A 12,086-nucleotide genomic window follows, 5' to 3' on the forward strand; every position below is an offset into this window, starting at 1 on the left:
CCTATAGGATTCTGCTTCAGGAAAAAAGAAACTGTCTCCTGATGCAGCTGGAAGAAGCCACCCGCCTCACGTCCTATCTCCAGTCCCAGTTACAAAGGTGAGTAGCTTGATTATCATCTTGTAATGATGTGGTCATGAGCTTCACAATGCCCTTTAGCTTGGTTTTCTCTCCCAGAACTAAGAACCTGAAGTGGTTGTAAACACAGGACAGAAAAGTGGATACATGATATTTTTTAAGAGGAGCTGCTCGTATCATATATGATCCAAGGACACTGAGGAGATCACCAAGTGGGACTTCAGAATAACTCAGATTTGCCCAAGGATTTTGTAGCTCACAGCATCAGAAACCATATATTTTCATGTACATATATGCACACATACATTTTTATTTCTTTAAGGCACAAATATCTTTAAGATGTGGATGCTCAGTAATAGGTCTGGAGTTCAAGTACTTAACTATATTGGTGTAAAGGGCTTTCTGTGTATTATTTTCTCAGTTCCCCTCCTAAGAGTGCCTTGAGGCGGGAACTGTTCTCATCACAGCACTCCCCACCCAAGAAAGTGGGTGGCTCAGAAAGGTCAAAAAGCCCTTGACCAAAAAATACCTTCAGCTAGTTTGAGTGTGAGCTGGAACTTAAACTCGGGCAAGAGTCCTGGATGTTAACCTGTGTTCTCTACTGACATGCACAGAAACAAAGGAAATAGTCATGAACTCAAGGGTGGGGAGTGGGTGTCTTAAACAGCTCGCAGGTGAGGTTGATGAGCACGAGGCAGGGTTTTGCTCCTGGAGCTTCCCAGAGGCTGGCCTTGGGTGGGGTCGAGTGGGCTCCAGCCATGGGCTCCAGGCTGCTCTTCTCTTTTCAGCCTGTCTGCCAGCACCCTGACCATGTCCTCAGGGAGCAGCCGCGGCTCCCTGGCCTCCAGCCGGGGCTCTCTGGCTTCCAGCCGGGGCTCACTGAGCTCCGTCAGTTTCACCGACATCTACGGGCTCCCACAGTACGACAAGCCTGACACCGAGGGCGGCCCGCTCCTGCGCTTCGACCTCGTGCCCTTCGACTCCCTGGGCCGGGATGTGGGCCTGGCAGATACCGCGGCAGCCCCGGGCCTACACAAGCCGAGGCGCTCCCTGGACACGCCACAGTCACTGGCTTCCCTGTCTTCGCGGTCCTCCCTATCCTCGCTGTCCCCTCCCAGCTCTCCCCTGGACACGCCCTTCCTCCCGGCCTCTCGAGACTCGCCCCTGGCCCAGCTCAGTGATGGCTTCGAGGTGGCAGGCCTGGGTGCCCTGGACAGGCTGCGGGCTCAGGCTGCTGCCCTGGGAGATGAAGACCTGCCGGGCGCTGCGGCCCTGCCGCCGCATGGGTGCCCCGGGGACGGAGAAGGATCTCATGAGCGAGGACCCCAAGTGGCCACTGCTCCCACAGCTGCAGGTATCTACCGATGAGTCCCATGGGTGCCCCGGGCTGGGAGGCGAGGATCCAAGCTCATTGAGGAAGCCATGTACAGGGAGGCCAGCTGCCCTGCTGTGGCCTCAGGGGTGCTCAGCTTAGTAGGACCCTCGATGGATGGTCCTCGATGACAGATGAGGAAGCCCGCACGCCCACTCTGCCTGCGTGCTTTTGCTTTTGTCTTGTCCCTGGTCCTTGAAATGTCATGGAAACTGACAAGTTTCCATGGAAAGACTGTCATAGTCTTTCCCGGTATTTTGCTAGTTTTCAGAATGTTAGTTGTTATAAATAAAGATAAGAACCACCTGTTCCTCCACACTGGGAGCCTGATAAAGAAGTACTCGGGCCATAGTGAAGTTCCCAGGGAGTGTGCCCAGATGGAGCATTTCTGTGCGTGCCTGCCTCAGAAAAGCACGGGGGTAGCTGTCCGCCTATAGCCCCCCAGGAATCTTCCTTTGGCCCTGTAACTTCACTCTTTATCCTTTGTTCTTGTACTTGTCTATCATGGGGGAAGTGAAAAGGCATACCTGTGAGCATCAGTCCTTGCTACCAAATTGATTTCTCTGATGCTGTTCAGATCAAAAAACACGTAGCCATGAGAATTTCATCTGTCTAGTTGCTGTCAATTCAGCTTGTCAACATGTAGCCCACGTGGAAAACCAGTCTGCTGTTTCAGAGGGTATTCTGGCTGATGGATGGTGCACAAAGCTGAACCTGGGCTTCAGTCCTCCCTCTCTTGACCCCATGTGCTTTTGTGAGCCAACCTCCAGTGATTTGAACCCACTTCATTTTTGGAGAAGATAAAAAACCGCCGCCCATTTAATTAACTTCCATTTGCACGGCCAAACTGTTTTCAGACATTCCATTCAGGCAAACAGTAGATAATTTGTAGAGCACTGTGGATCTCAACCAGGGGTGTTTTTGCCCCCTAGAGGTACTTGGCTATGTCTCAAGACATTTTCAGTTGTTGTAGCTGAGGGGCTGGTGGTGGTGATGGTACTACTGGCATCTGGTGGGTGGAGACCAGCGGCACTGCTCAACATCCTTCAGCCCACAGCATGGTCCCCACTACAAAGAATGATCCAGCCAAGGTGTCTGTAGTAACAAGACTGAGAAACCCTGGTTCTGTACTGTTACGTGTTTTAGTAGCAAAGGAGAGAGAGAAAACGTGAGTATAAACCCAAGGTAGTGGAAATGGCTTCAAACTAGCAGCTTAGACCCAGCCCCTCTTCCCTGTCCTGTTGACTCATTAGCTGTGTAACCTCAAGCGCATCTTTGAATGGGGCTAAGTCTCACCTTTCTTGCCCTTAAATGAGGTGATCTTTGTGAACTCTTCCACTCACCACCATTCTGTTACCCATCAGTTCTTCTTTATGTATAACCATGTTGGTTGTTGGGCTTCCCTGATAGCTCAGCGGTAAACAATCTGCCTTCCAAGCAGGAGACATGGGTTCAATCCCTCGGTCGGGAAGATCCCTTGGAAGAGGAAATAGCAACCCATTCCAGTATTCTTGCCTGGGAAATCTCATGGACAGAGGAGCCTGACAGACTGCAGTCTATGGCATCACAAAAGAGTTGGACACGACTTAGCAACTAAACAACAGCAGTGCTGGTTATTCAGTTCAGTTCAGCTGCTCAGTCATGTCCAACTCTGCAACCCTGTAGACTGCAGCACAACAGGCTTCCCTGTCCCTGTCCATCACCATCTCCCAGAGCCTGCTCAAACTCATGTCCATTGAGTTGGTGATGCCATCCAACCATCTCATCCTCTGTTGTCTCCTTCTCCCACCTTCAATATTTCCCAGCCTCAGGATCTTTACAGATGAGTCAGTTCTTCAAATCAGGTGGCCGAAGTACTGGAGCTTCAGCTTCAGCATCAGTCCTCCCAATGAATATTCAGTACTATATATATATTAGTTTCTTGTAACATTTATGTGTTTAACCAGAGATCTAGTATATTCTTAGGCAGTCCTGGAGCTTTTTGGCATCTCTTATTTCAGTGTCTTCCCCTCTCATATCCCCATATACGTCGTTTCTATAATTCACATGTCCAGAGGAACTTTATTCACTTTATTCTTCATTATAATCACAGGTTCAGTATGCCGTGTTTATTCCTGTGATTCAAAAAAGAAAATACAAAATAAGGACTGAATTGTGCGTCTGTTGTTGCTTGAGCTTACTTTTCTGTGTTCCCCGCCCACTTCCGGTGGCAGTGATCCCTAGGTTGGGAAGATCCCTGGAATAGGAAATGGCAACTCCCTCCAGTATTCTTGACTGGATAATTCCATGGACAGAGGAGACTGATGGAATGCAGTCCCTGGGGTTTGCATGTGTCCAAAGAGTTGGACACGACTGAGTACACACACCCACACACCCGTACCAACGTTTCTTTAAAGGTCGAGATACAAGAGTGTCAGACTGTGTATGCAGAAAGTCCACACAAGGCCAAACATCCCTTTCGGTCCAGGATAAAGATAGGGTGGGAAAGAGAAGAGCCGACTTAATTTCTGATCCTGACTTCCTTTTCTTTTCCTCTTTGTGATGGATGTTATGATGCTTCACAATTCTTAGACCGAGGGCTTTGCTTCTGGCATGGTCAGATACTGCCATCTGGTGGTGTACTCGTATATGACACTCTGAGTAGAACTATTCAAATTACAAATTAATTACTTAAATTATAAGCACTTCACAGGTGGAGCTAGTGGTAAAGACCCCGCCTGCCAATGCAGGGGATTAGAGACATGGGTTCGATCCCTGGGTCGGGAAGATCTCCTGGAGGAGGGCATGACAACCCACTCCAGAATCCCATGGACAGAGGAGCCTGGCAGGCTACAGTCCATAGGGTTACACAGAGCCAGACACGACTGAAGCAATTTAGCACACACTCAAATTACAAATACCACTTACAAACTAGAAGTATTTGACTCCATGAATGGGTCCTGATGGGTGCTCCATGAGGGCTGGGTTGGGTAAGCAGCTTGAGGCATGGACAATGGATGACTCCTGGCCTCTCTTGGTCTTTGGGAGTGCCCAAGCCTAGAGTCATCACAGCTTCATAAAGTTGGTGAGGATCTCAATACTCATTATATTAACCCCGCCCCTCATTTATGGTTCCCTGCAGTCTCCAGTCTAATAACAGTATGTGTTTAAGTTTGACTCAAGCAACCTTGAGTAAGATAAAATTTTAGTTACACAAAGTTCACAGTCACCCATTGTGTTTTAAATCAGTGTGAGGAGACTGAAGGTGGGACAGGGGAAGGGGAAAATAAATGGTCATCTTCAGCAGTTTTTACATGTTTACTACAGTTTTATCTTCCCCAGATTTTAAAAGTCAGATGTGTCATGATTTTGAAGTCCATTCCTATTTTCATTCCCACTGGTATTTGCTAATATAAATCCATGAATATTTTTACTTTATTCGTCTGTTTATTGATGTTTTTATTACATTCTTTATCCTGTTTAAAATTGTTGGCTTAACTTCTGCAGTGCTTTCACTTTCTGCTTTTTTATCTCTTTTTTCATGCGGCGCAACAGAAACGTTCACTGTAAGTGACCTTGGACTTGCCTTTGCCTTGCTGGTCAGGCTGTGTGACATCTTTGTTCAGTGAATCAGTGTATTTAGGATGGTCAAGGCATGGTCAGGAAGGGCATAGCTCATAGCTGTCCTTTAAAGTAGCTCAACAGTTATCTTATATTGTCGTTTCAGTGGTATTCATCTGGCTATGAAAGTCGTGTAAGCTTGGAGTCTTAAAAGCTTGGAGTATTTCTTTCCTCCTTTCATTTCCCCCTAGACTTTAATACTTCCATTATTTTAGTATGTCAACTGGCAGCTTTGCCCACAGTATGATTTTCCTTACACTTTCTTACTTTTTGTCAAATGGTATTGTTGTCCTTAGGTCTCAGTGTCTGTCAGTCTGTGTTTCATGATGAAAAGTTCAGGGGCTTTAAAAATAAATGTGAAGAAGACTGTTTCTTCCTTACTTCATTGGCTGCTCCCCACTGTCCCATCATTGCCTTGAAGCCTGAGAGCAGACAGTTGGGGTGTGTAGTGTGGGGTCTGCCATGTGTTTTTTTCTCACCCAGGGCAACAGATGACCATACTTCCTTCTTCTGTCTACTCCTGCATCCTGTTGTTCCATGAATGCAGTAAGCTTGTGAACACTGAGGATTAAGCCTTTCATTTCCTTTCTCTCTTCATCCATCTTCATCGCAATGAGAGAAATTTTGTCAGAGTCACGTTACCGGGTTGCCTGGAATTTGACTGGATTGTTGCATGGTGTTACTTCCTTGATGTGTAAGGCCAAGTGACAGAACTGGGAATGGAAGTAGTGAGCAGTTGTGTTTTCTGAGGTTCCATGCAGCAATCTGAGGGCTTCCATCTGCAGTTCAGACCTGGGGGCTTTGGTTTCTTCCATGGGGCAGGGATGATGAGCAGAGCTGGACTTGGGATTGGTGATCTATGATGTGTGAGTCGGTACCTCCAGCCACCCTGGGACTGAGTCAGTTTTTGCCTCTGACTGAGGCGGAACTGGCGGCCCCTAAGATGGGTGCTGCACGCCTTTGGAAGGTCAGCTTTTGTCTGCTTTTGTCTGCAGTTAACATCGTGAGACCAAGCCACAGACACCCCCATCTGTTTTGCACCCCACTGAATGTGTTTGGGTTTAATTGTCCTGTGAATGAATAATTTGGTTGAAAAGAGAGTTGGTCATTGGTGGACTGAGGGAATGCACTAAGCTTGCGATCACTGAGGATTAAGCCTTTCATTTCATTTCTCTCTTCGTACATCTTCATCACAACGAGAGAGAAATTTTGTGAGAAATTTTGTTGAGACATTCCCTCAACTTAGGGATGCGCAGGTATCTAAATTTTCAATTTCTAGAGCTTAGATGCCTGAAGAAAAGTAGAGAGACCAGAGGGACCTGCGTGACTTAACAAGAGGCATCGTGATGCCAGAGTGAGGTTCAGTTGCGGCTTCATGGTTTAAGCCTGTGTTCTAACCACATGTGCCTCTCTTGAAAGTGTGGAGGCCCCTTTGTCCATTGTCACAGTCAGCGGAGGGCACTTGGCGCTGTGAGGGAAGGAGTAGAAGGGCTTGATGAGATGGTTAAGGGGAGAGTGTCAGTGGTTCTTGGTTAAAGTAGGCCTGAGACAAAAGTGAAGCTGCTCAATGACAAGGCTGCCTAATCCCAGGAGAACCTTCTGGAAACCAGTGTGTCCCCAGGACTGCTGAGGAGGATGCTGCAGTCAGAGAGAAAAAAGGGCCACGGAGACACTGACAAAGGCCGAGTCTGGGTTGCATCTGTATATCCTCTGACTTGAAAGTCACTACGTTTTGTTAGGGATGATTTTTTTTTTTAATTCTGTTTTCCAATTGTGAAGCAGTGTAGTCCACATTTCTTGTATGAAGCGTGGAGGCTACCAGGCAGCATCGAAGAGGAAACACTGACCCTCCCAGCTCTCAGAGAACTCGCTGTCCTTCATGCCTGAGTGATCTGTCTCCCTGACACTCTCTCAGAGTGCCACCATGCCCAGGGCCTTCCCACCACCTTCTGTCCTGTGTGCTCATTAAGGAGGTGAAAGGAGATTTATGGTCATTTAAAGAGCTTTTAAAGAAGTAGCCGGAAGCCCGTATCTTCCAGTTTTCATTATCAGAAGGTTCTCGAGCAGCGTGTAGTTAAGCACACATCTGTGCGCATGCTGGCCTGTCTCTGCTGCTTTGTGCTTTTGTCTGTGCTGTGACCTGGCCTCCTGCACTGTCACTTCCTGAGCCTGCCATGTCTCTTGCTTACAGCAGTGACCCTTCGAGAAGACAACGCCCAGAGGCTGGAGCAGAGACCGTGCCACATGTCCACCTGCCTGTCTGATTACTCGCTGGCCAGCGACAGCGGCGTGTTTGAACCTCCCAACAAAAGGTTAGAATCTGACCTTCTCCCCTCCCTGGGCTGATTTCCCAAAAGACAGCCCTGCCCATACGTGTCTGGCTTGACACTGTGTGTGTCTGTGGGGTGCAGCTCTTCTACTTTCTCTCCACCCAGGAGGGGACTCTTAGCATTCCCAGGGAACCCCTCTACTCCCGGGTGGTGTCTGGGGTCTGGCCTGGCTCCCTGTTTCTAGGACAACTGCTCTCTCTCCAGCCCTGGGCGGGGGGCAGTGAAAGGCACAAGCCCCATAGAGCTGGAAAAGGAGAATCAGTGTGCGAGAGACACCTGTTTTTTTCTAGAAAGGATGTTTACTTGAAATGAATGTCCATGTCTCTCCATCCCTCCCACTTTCCTCAGCTCAAGGAATCACTTTGCAAGGGCAGAATGATTCTGGGCTTTATTTTGTTTGAGACCTTTGATGTCATTTATTTTGCTTTGGGTATCTGTACGCATCTCATTTATTGTGTAGCATTTTAAAGGACATGGTTTTGAACTTTGTCCTAAACATCACATGTGGTCTTCAGAGGTATGCAGTTATTTTCTCAAAAATACCACTTGGTCGGCAGGCACCCTGGGCGATGGTGTCATGGATCCTGGGGACCTGCCGTACCCTTTCATTCACTTCAGAGCATTTATTTCAGTCCCCACTTAATAAAGCCCCTCTCACTAAGAAGCACTCCTAGCAGGAGTTTCTGCTGAGCCCACAGTAACCACATCCCCTTGGAGTAATGGGTCCTTTTCTGATTGTGTTCAGGAGTGAGGATGCTGACGAGCCTGTTCGTGGAGATGCTTGCAGTAACGAGGGGCCCCAGATCCATGTTGGATTTCTGTGAGTATAGAAGACTCTTTCCCTGTGGATCGTGAAGATGATGGGTAGATTGGGGCCTGCCCACCAACTCAGAGCTCCGCCCACAGGCCTGGAGGGATGAAGGGACCTGTGTAAGCAGTTCCATTGCTGTCCCCCAACACCAAGTCACAGCTGGGGACTGTCACCCTGTGGAGCCCGGGGAGCTGGGTGCTTTGCAGTGCAAAGCGTTTGAGATTCTAGTTACAGTTTCTTTCTTTTCTTAAAAAAATTTTTTTATATATTTATTTGACTACAACAGGTCTTCGTTGTGTGTGCAGGTTCTTTAGTTGTGGTATGCAACTTCTTGGTTGCAGCATGTGGAATCTAGTTCCCTGACCAGGGATCGAACTCCAGCCTCCTGCATTGAGAGCATGGAGTCTTAGCCACTGGACCACCAGGAAAGTCCCCTAGTTACAGTTTCTATCGAGGCGATAACTAGCAGTTCTCAGAGGAGCAAGGCAGGATATTCACATCCCAGCAGCTTTCTTTTGCTTACTCATGTCATCCTAGCTGAGTGTTTCTCAGTGTTGGCGCTCATGACCTTGGAGCTGGGTCGTTCTTGGTTGGGGGCCATCCTGTGCACTCTGGAGTGTTCAGCAGCAGCAAGATCCAGTATCCGCACCCCCCCGCCCCCGCCACCTCCACTTGCTGTGACAATAAGAAATGTTCCCAGACTTCACACCAGTCTCCTGGGAGTTGGGTGAGGGCCACTGTGGTAGTTGCACCAGAAGGATTTGTCCACCTCAGGGAGTTTGCAGTCTGTGAACTCGTGTTTTATTTTCCAGGCTTGACAGGGCCAATGAGTGTCTCCTTGTAAACGTGCTCCAACTGAAGAACTTTGCTGGGCTGATGATAAAGGAAGACTGCAAAATGTAAGCTTCCCCAGGCCCTCCTCCACACCACACCGCTGGCTAACCTGTGTTGCTTGGCTGTTTGGGCAGGGGAAAAGACTATTTTAGAACCTGAATTCAGAATAAAACGCCAGGGCATGTCTGTCTGAAATATAAAAGATTGTAAGTTTTAAGAAGAGGCTGGTTTATTATTGGAAGCAGGTGGCATTCATGGAGCCAGTCTGGTTATGTGTGTGGCCATGATGAGAAAGGGCTGTGTGCCCTTCGTCGGTAGCCTTTGAGCTTAAGATGTCTCTCCTGGTCACAAGGCTTGGTGGTGACACAGCCACACTCGTCTCTTGAGACCAGATGAGGTGCCTGAACTGGGAGAAGGGAATTTGAGTTGTCCCCAGCGGGAAGATGGGTGCCTGAAGGGTGGGAGGGGGAATCCTACTTAGCCAGGTGGGTGAGCCCCCCGTGTGATGGGCGTTCAGGCCAGACGACACCCTTCCCTCCCATGAGTCATCTTCACAGACTGGCCTCGCAAAGTCCTTGGAAGCAGCCTGGTTTTGGGGTGGCTGAGGGTTTGCGGCATCCACTGGTTCTTGAGCGTCTCCTGGGTGCTGGCTTCCATGCCGGGGGTGAACAGGGCAGGGAGCACAGCCTGGTGTGGCAGGCAGAGCTTGGAGAGGGAGCCAAGGGGCCGTGGAGAGATCCGGCCAGATTTTTTCCCACAAAGATGGTGAAAGCAGAATATTCATTTGAGTCCCTCTCAAGTCCTAACCACTGACCTGGAAGTCTTCCCTTTGAGTGGGTTTTCTCCCCGTGATCTCTAGGGGCATGCAAGTTCTTTGACCTTATTCTTAGTTGACAAAAAGAATCTTCTCCAAAAGAGTAAAACTCTGCGTATGGGCAGTGAAACAAGGTGGCATATCTGCACGCTTCTGTGGTCCACGCGTGTCCCTTGCAGCTGTGTCAGTAAATGCTGCCTCCATCTGCTTTTTTCCTCCCTCTCTCGGTTGCAGACACATCCGTGTCTATCTGCCCCCGCTTGACTCCAGCACGCCAAACACTTACTGCTCGAAGGCTCTGGAATTGCAAGCCCCCCTGGTATTTAATGAAGTGTTCAGAATCCCTGTGCATTCAAGCATGGTGACGTTGAAGTCTCTTCAGTTATACGTGTGCTCCGTGAACCCGCAACTGCAGGAGGAACTGCTGGTACGGCCCCTCCCTGCCCCCCCCCCCTCCCTCCCCGCCTGCCTAAGTCCCCAATGGGACACTGATGAATTGTGCTGCTGTCAAAGGAACTCTGTCGTAGGGAGGAGACAAAGGGGTGATAAAACCCCTTATCTTGTCAAGTGTTTTGTACTTGTATATTATCTCAACGAATACTTGTAAAACATCTGCGTAACCACTTCTGCAGTATCCTCATCTTCAGTCACAGGAACTAATAAATAGGTCTCATAAACTTGGCAGACAGAACTATAGGATGGTCAGTTACATTTGAATTTCAAATGAACTATGGATCCCTTTTAGTATAAGTATGTCCCATGAAATATTTGAGACAGAATTGATTTTTTTAAATCTGCTGTTTATTTGAAATGACAGTTCACCCAGATGCACACTGTTTTATCTGGTATCCTTGGAACTGGGTGAGTCAACTATCCATCTTTACCTAGGCAGCCAGGGTGGGGCTTGGAAACCAGGCTGCTTTCTTCCCAAGGTTGGAATTTTCCCCCCTAGTCCCACTCCATCAGTGTCAGAATTAGAGAAGAATTTCACCAACCTTTTTTAAAAAATTCCTGTGAGAATCACCAGCTCTTCTAAACGACCCACCACTTCATGTTGTCCGTTTTCGGCCCTACTTCCCCTCCTAGCACTTTCTGATCAAGCTGAACCTGCAAGCAAGGAGCTGCCCCCATTAGATCTTTTGTGATGACTTTCATTTCACTGCAGCCTTTTTAGGCTTCCCTGGTGGCGCTAGTGGTAAAGAATCTGCCTGCTAATGCAGGAGACTTAAAGAAACATGACTTCGATACCTGGGTCAGAAAGATCCCTTGGAGAAGGAAATGACAACCCACTCCAGTATTCTTGCCTGAAAACTCCCATGGACAGAGGAACCTGGAGGGCTACAGTCCATAGGGTCACAAAGGGTCGGACACAACTGAAGTGACGAAGCATGCATGCATGCAGCCTTTGAATAGCAGTGAAAGATTGTGTGGCCTTTGTGGTTAACATTAAAGGGTGACTTTGTTTGGTGCTCGTTGGTTGTTAAGATGTGGTCATTCAGGACCTGTTGTGCTTTTTTTTTCCTTAAACACCTTGCAGGGCATTGCTCAGATTAACCTGACCGATTACGATTCGAGCGAGATGCAGCTGCGATGGTACTCAGTCCAGGTGTTCACTGGCCCAGAGCCGCCCCGGCGGGAGGAGGAGCGGCCAGGAGACTGTGCCACCCAGGACCTGACACTGGCTGCTTGCAGGAAGACAGTAGGTGGCCCAGCTTTGAGACAGGCTCTTCCTGGGGACATTGTTTCTAAGAAACAGCTATGTAAACATGGACTTCCCTGGTGGCTCAGACAGTAAAGAATCTGCCAGCAATGCAGGAGACCTGAGTTCAATCCCTGCATCAGGAAGCTCCCCTAGAGGAGAGCATGCCGGCCCACTCCAGTATTCTTGCCTGGAGAATCCCACAGACACAGGAGCCTGGCGGGCTCTCCAGTCCATGAAGTCACAAAGAGTTGTACATGACTGAGGGACTAGCACTTTAATAACAGAGTTTGTGGTGATAGGAATAGAAGTGGTTTTAGAACACAGTGGCTATGAAGAAGTAGGGTTTCAAGAGAAGTAATTAAAATGGACTATAGTGATGCTTGGGCTTCCCTGATGGTTTGGCGGTAAAGCATTCATCTGCAGTGCAAAAAACGTGGATTCAATCTCTGGGTTGGGAAGATCCCCTGGAGAAGGAAATGGCAACCCACTCTAGTACTCTTGCCTGGAGAATCCTATGGACAGAGAAGCCTGACGGGCTATAGTCCAT

At 48.5% G+C, this 12,086-nt stretch overlaps 1 protein-coding gene across 2 annotated transcripts in view; it reads left to right on the top strand.

Annotated features, from left to right (window-relative positions):
• Positions 1–12,086, top strand: part of WWC3 (WWC family member 3) — a 108,328-nt gene that overhangs the window by 82,123 nt on the left and 14,119 nt on the right. For both annotated transcript variants that reach the window (XM_027963576.3, XM_042242477.2), the window contains exons 10-16: positions 8–97; positions 865–1,430; positions 7,240–7,360; positions 8,124–8,198; positions 9,002–9,088; positions 10,072–10,264; positions 11,375–11,536. In XM_027963576.3, coding sequence (XP_027819377.2) covers positions 8–97; positions 865–1,430; positions 7,240–7,360; positions 8,124–8,198; positions 9,002–9,088; positions 10,072–10,264; positions 11,375–11,536 — 1,294 coding nt within the window. The remainder of the gene's footprint in view (positions 1–7; positions 98–864; positions 1,431–7,239; positions 7,361–8,123; positions 8,199–9,001; positions 9,089–10,071; positions 10,265–11,374; positions 11,537–12,086) is intronic.

This window comes from Ovis aries, chromosome X (genome assembly GCF_016772045.2).
Source record: "Ovis aries strain OAR_USU_Benz2616 breed Rambouillet chromosome X, ARS-UI_Ramb_v3.0, whole genome shotgun sequence".
NCBI lineage: Eukaryota > Metazoa > Chordata > Mammalia > Artiodactyla > Bovidae > Ovis > Ovis aries.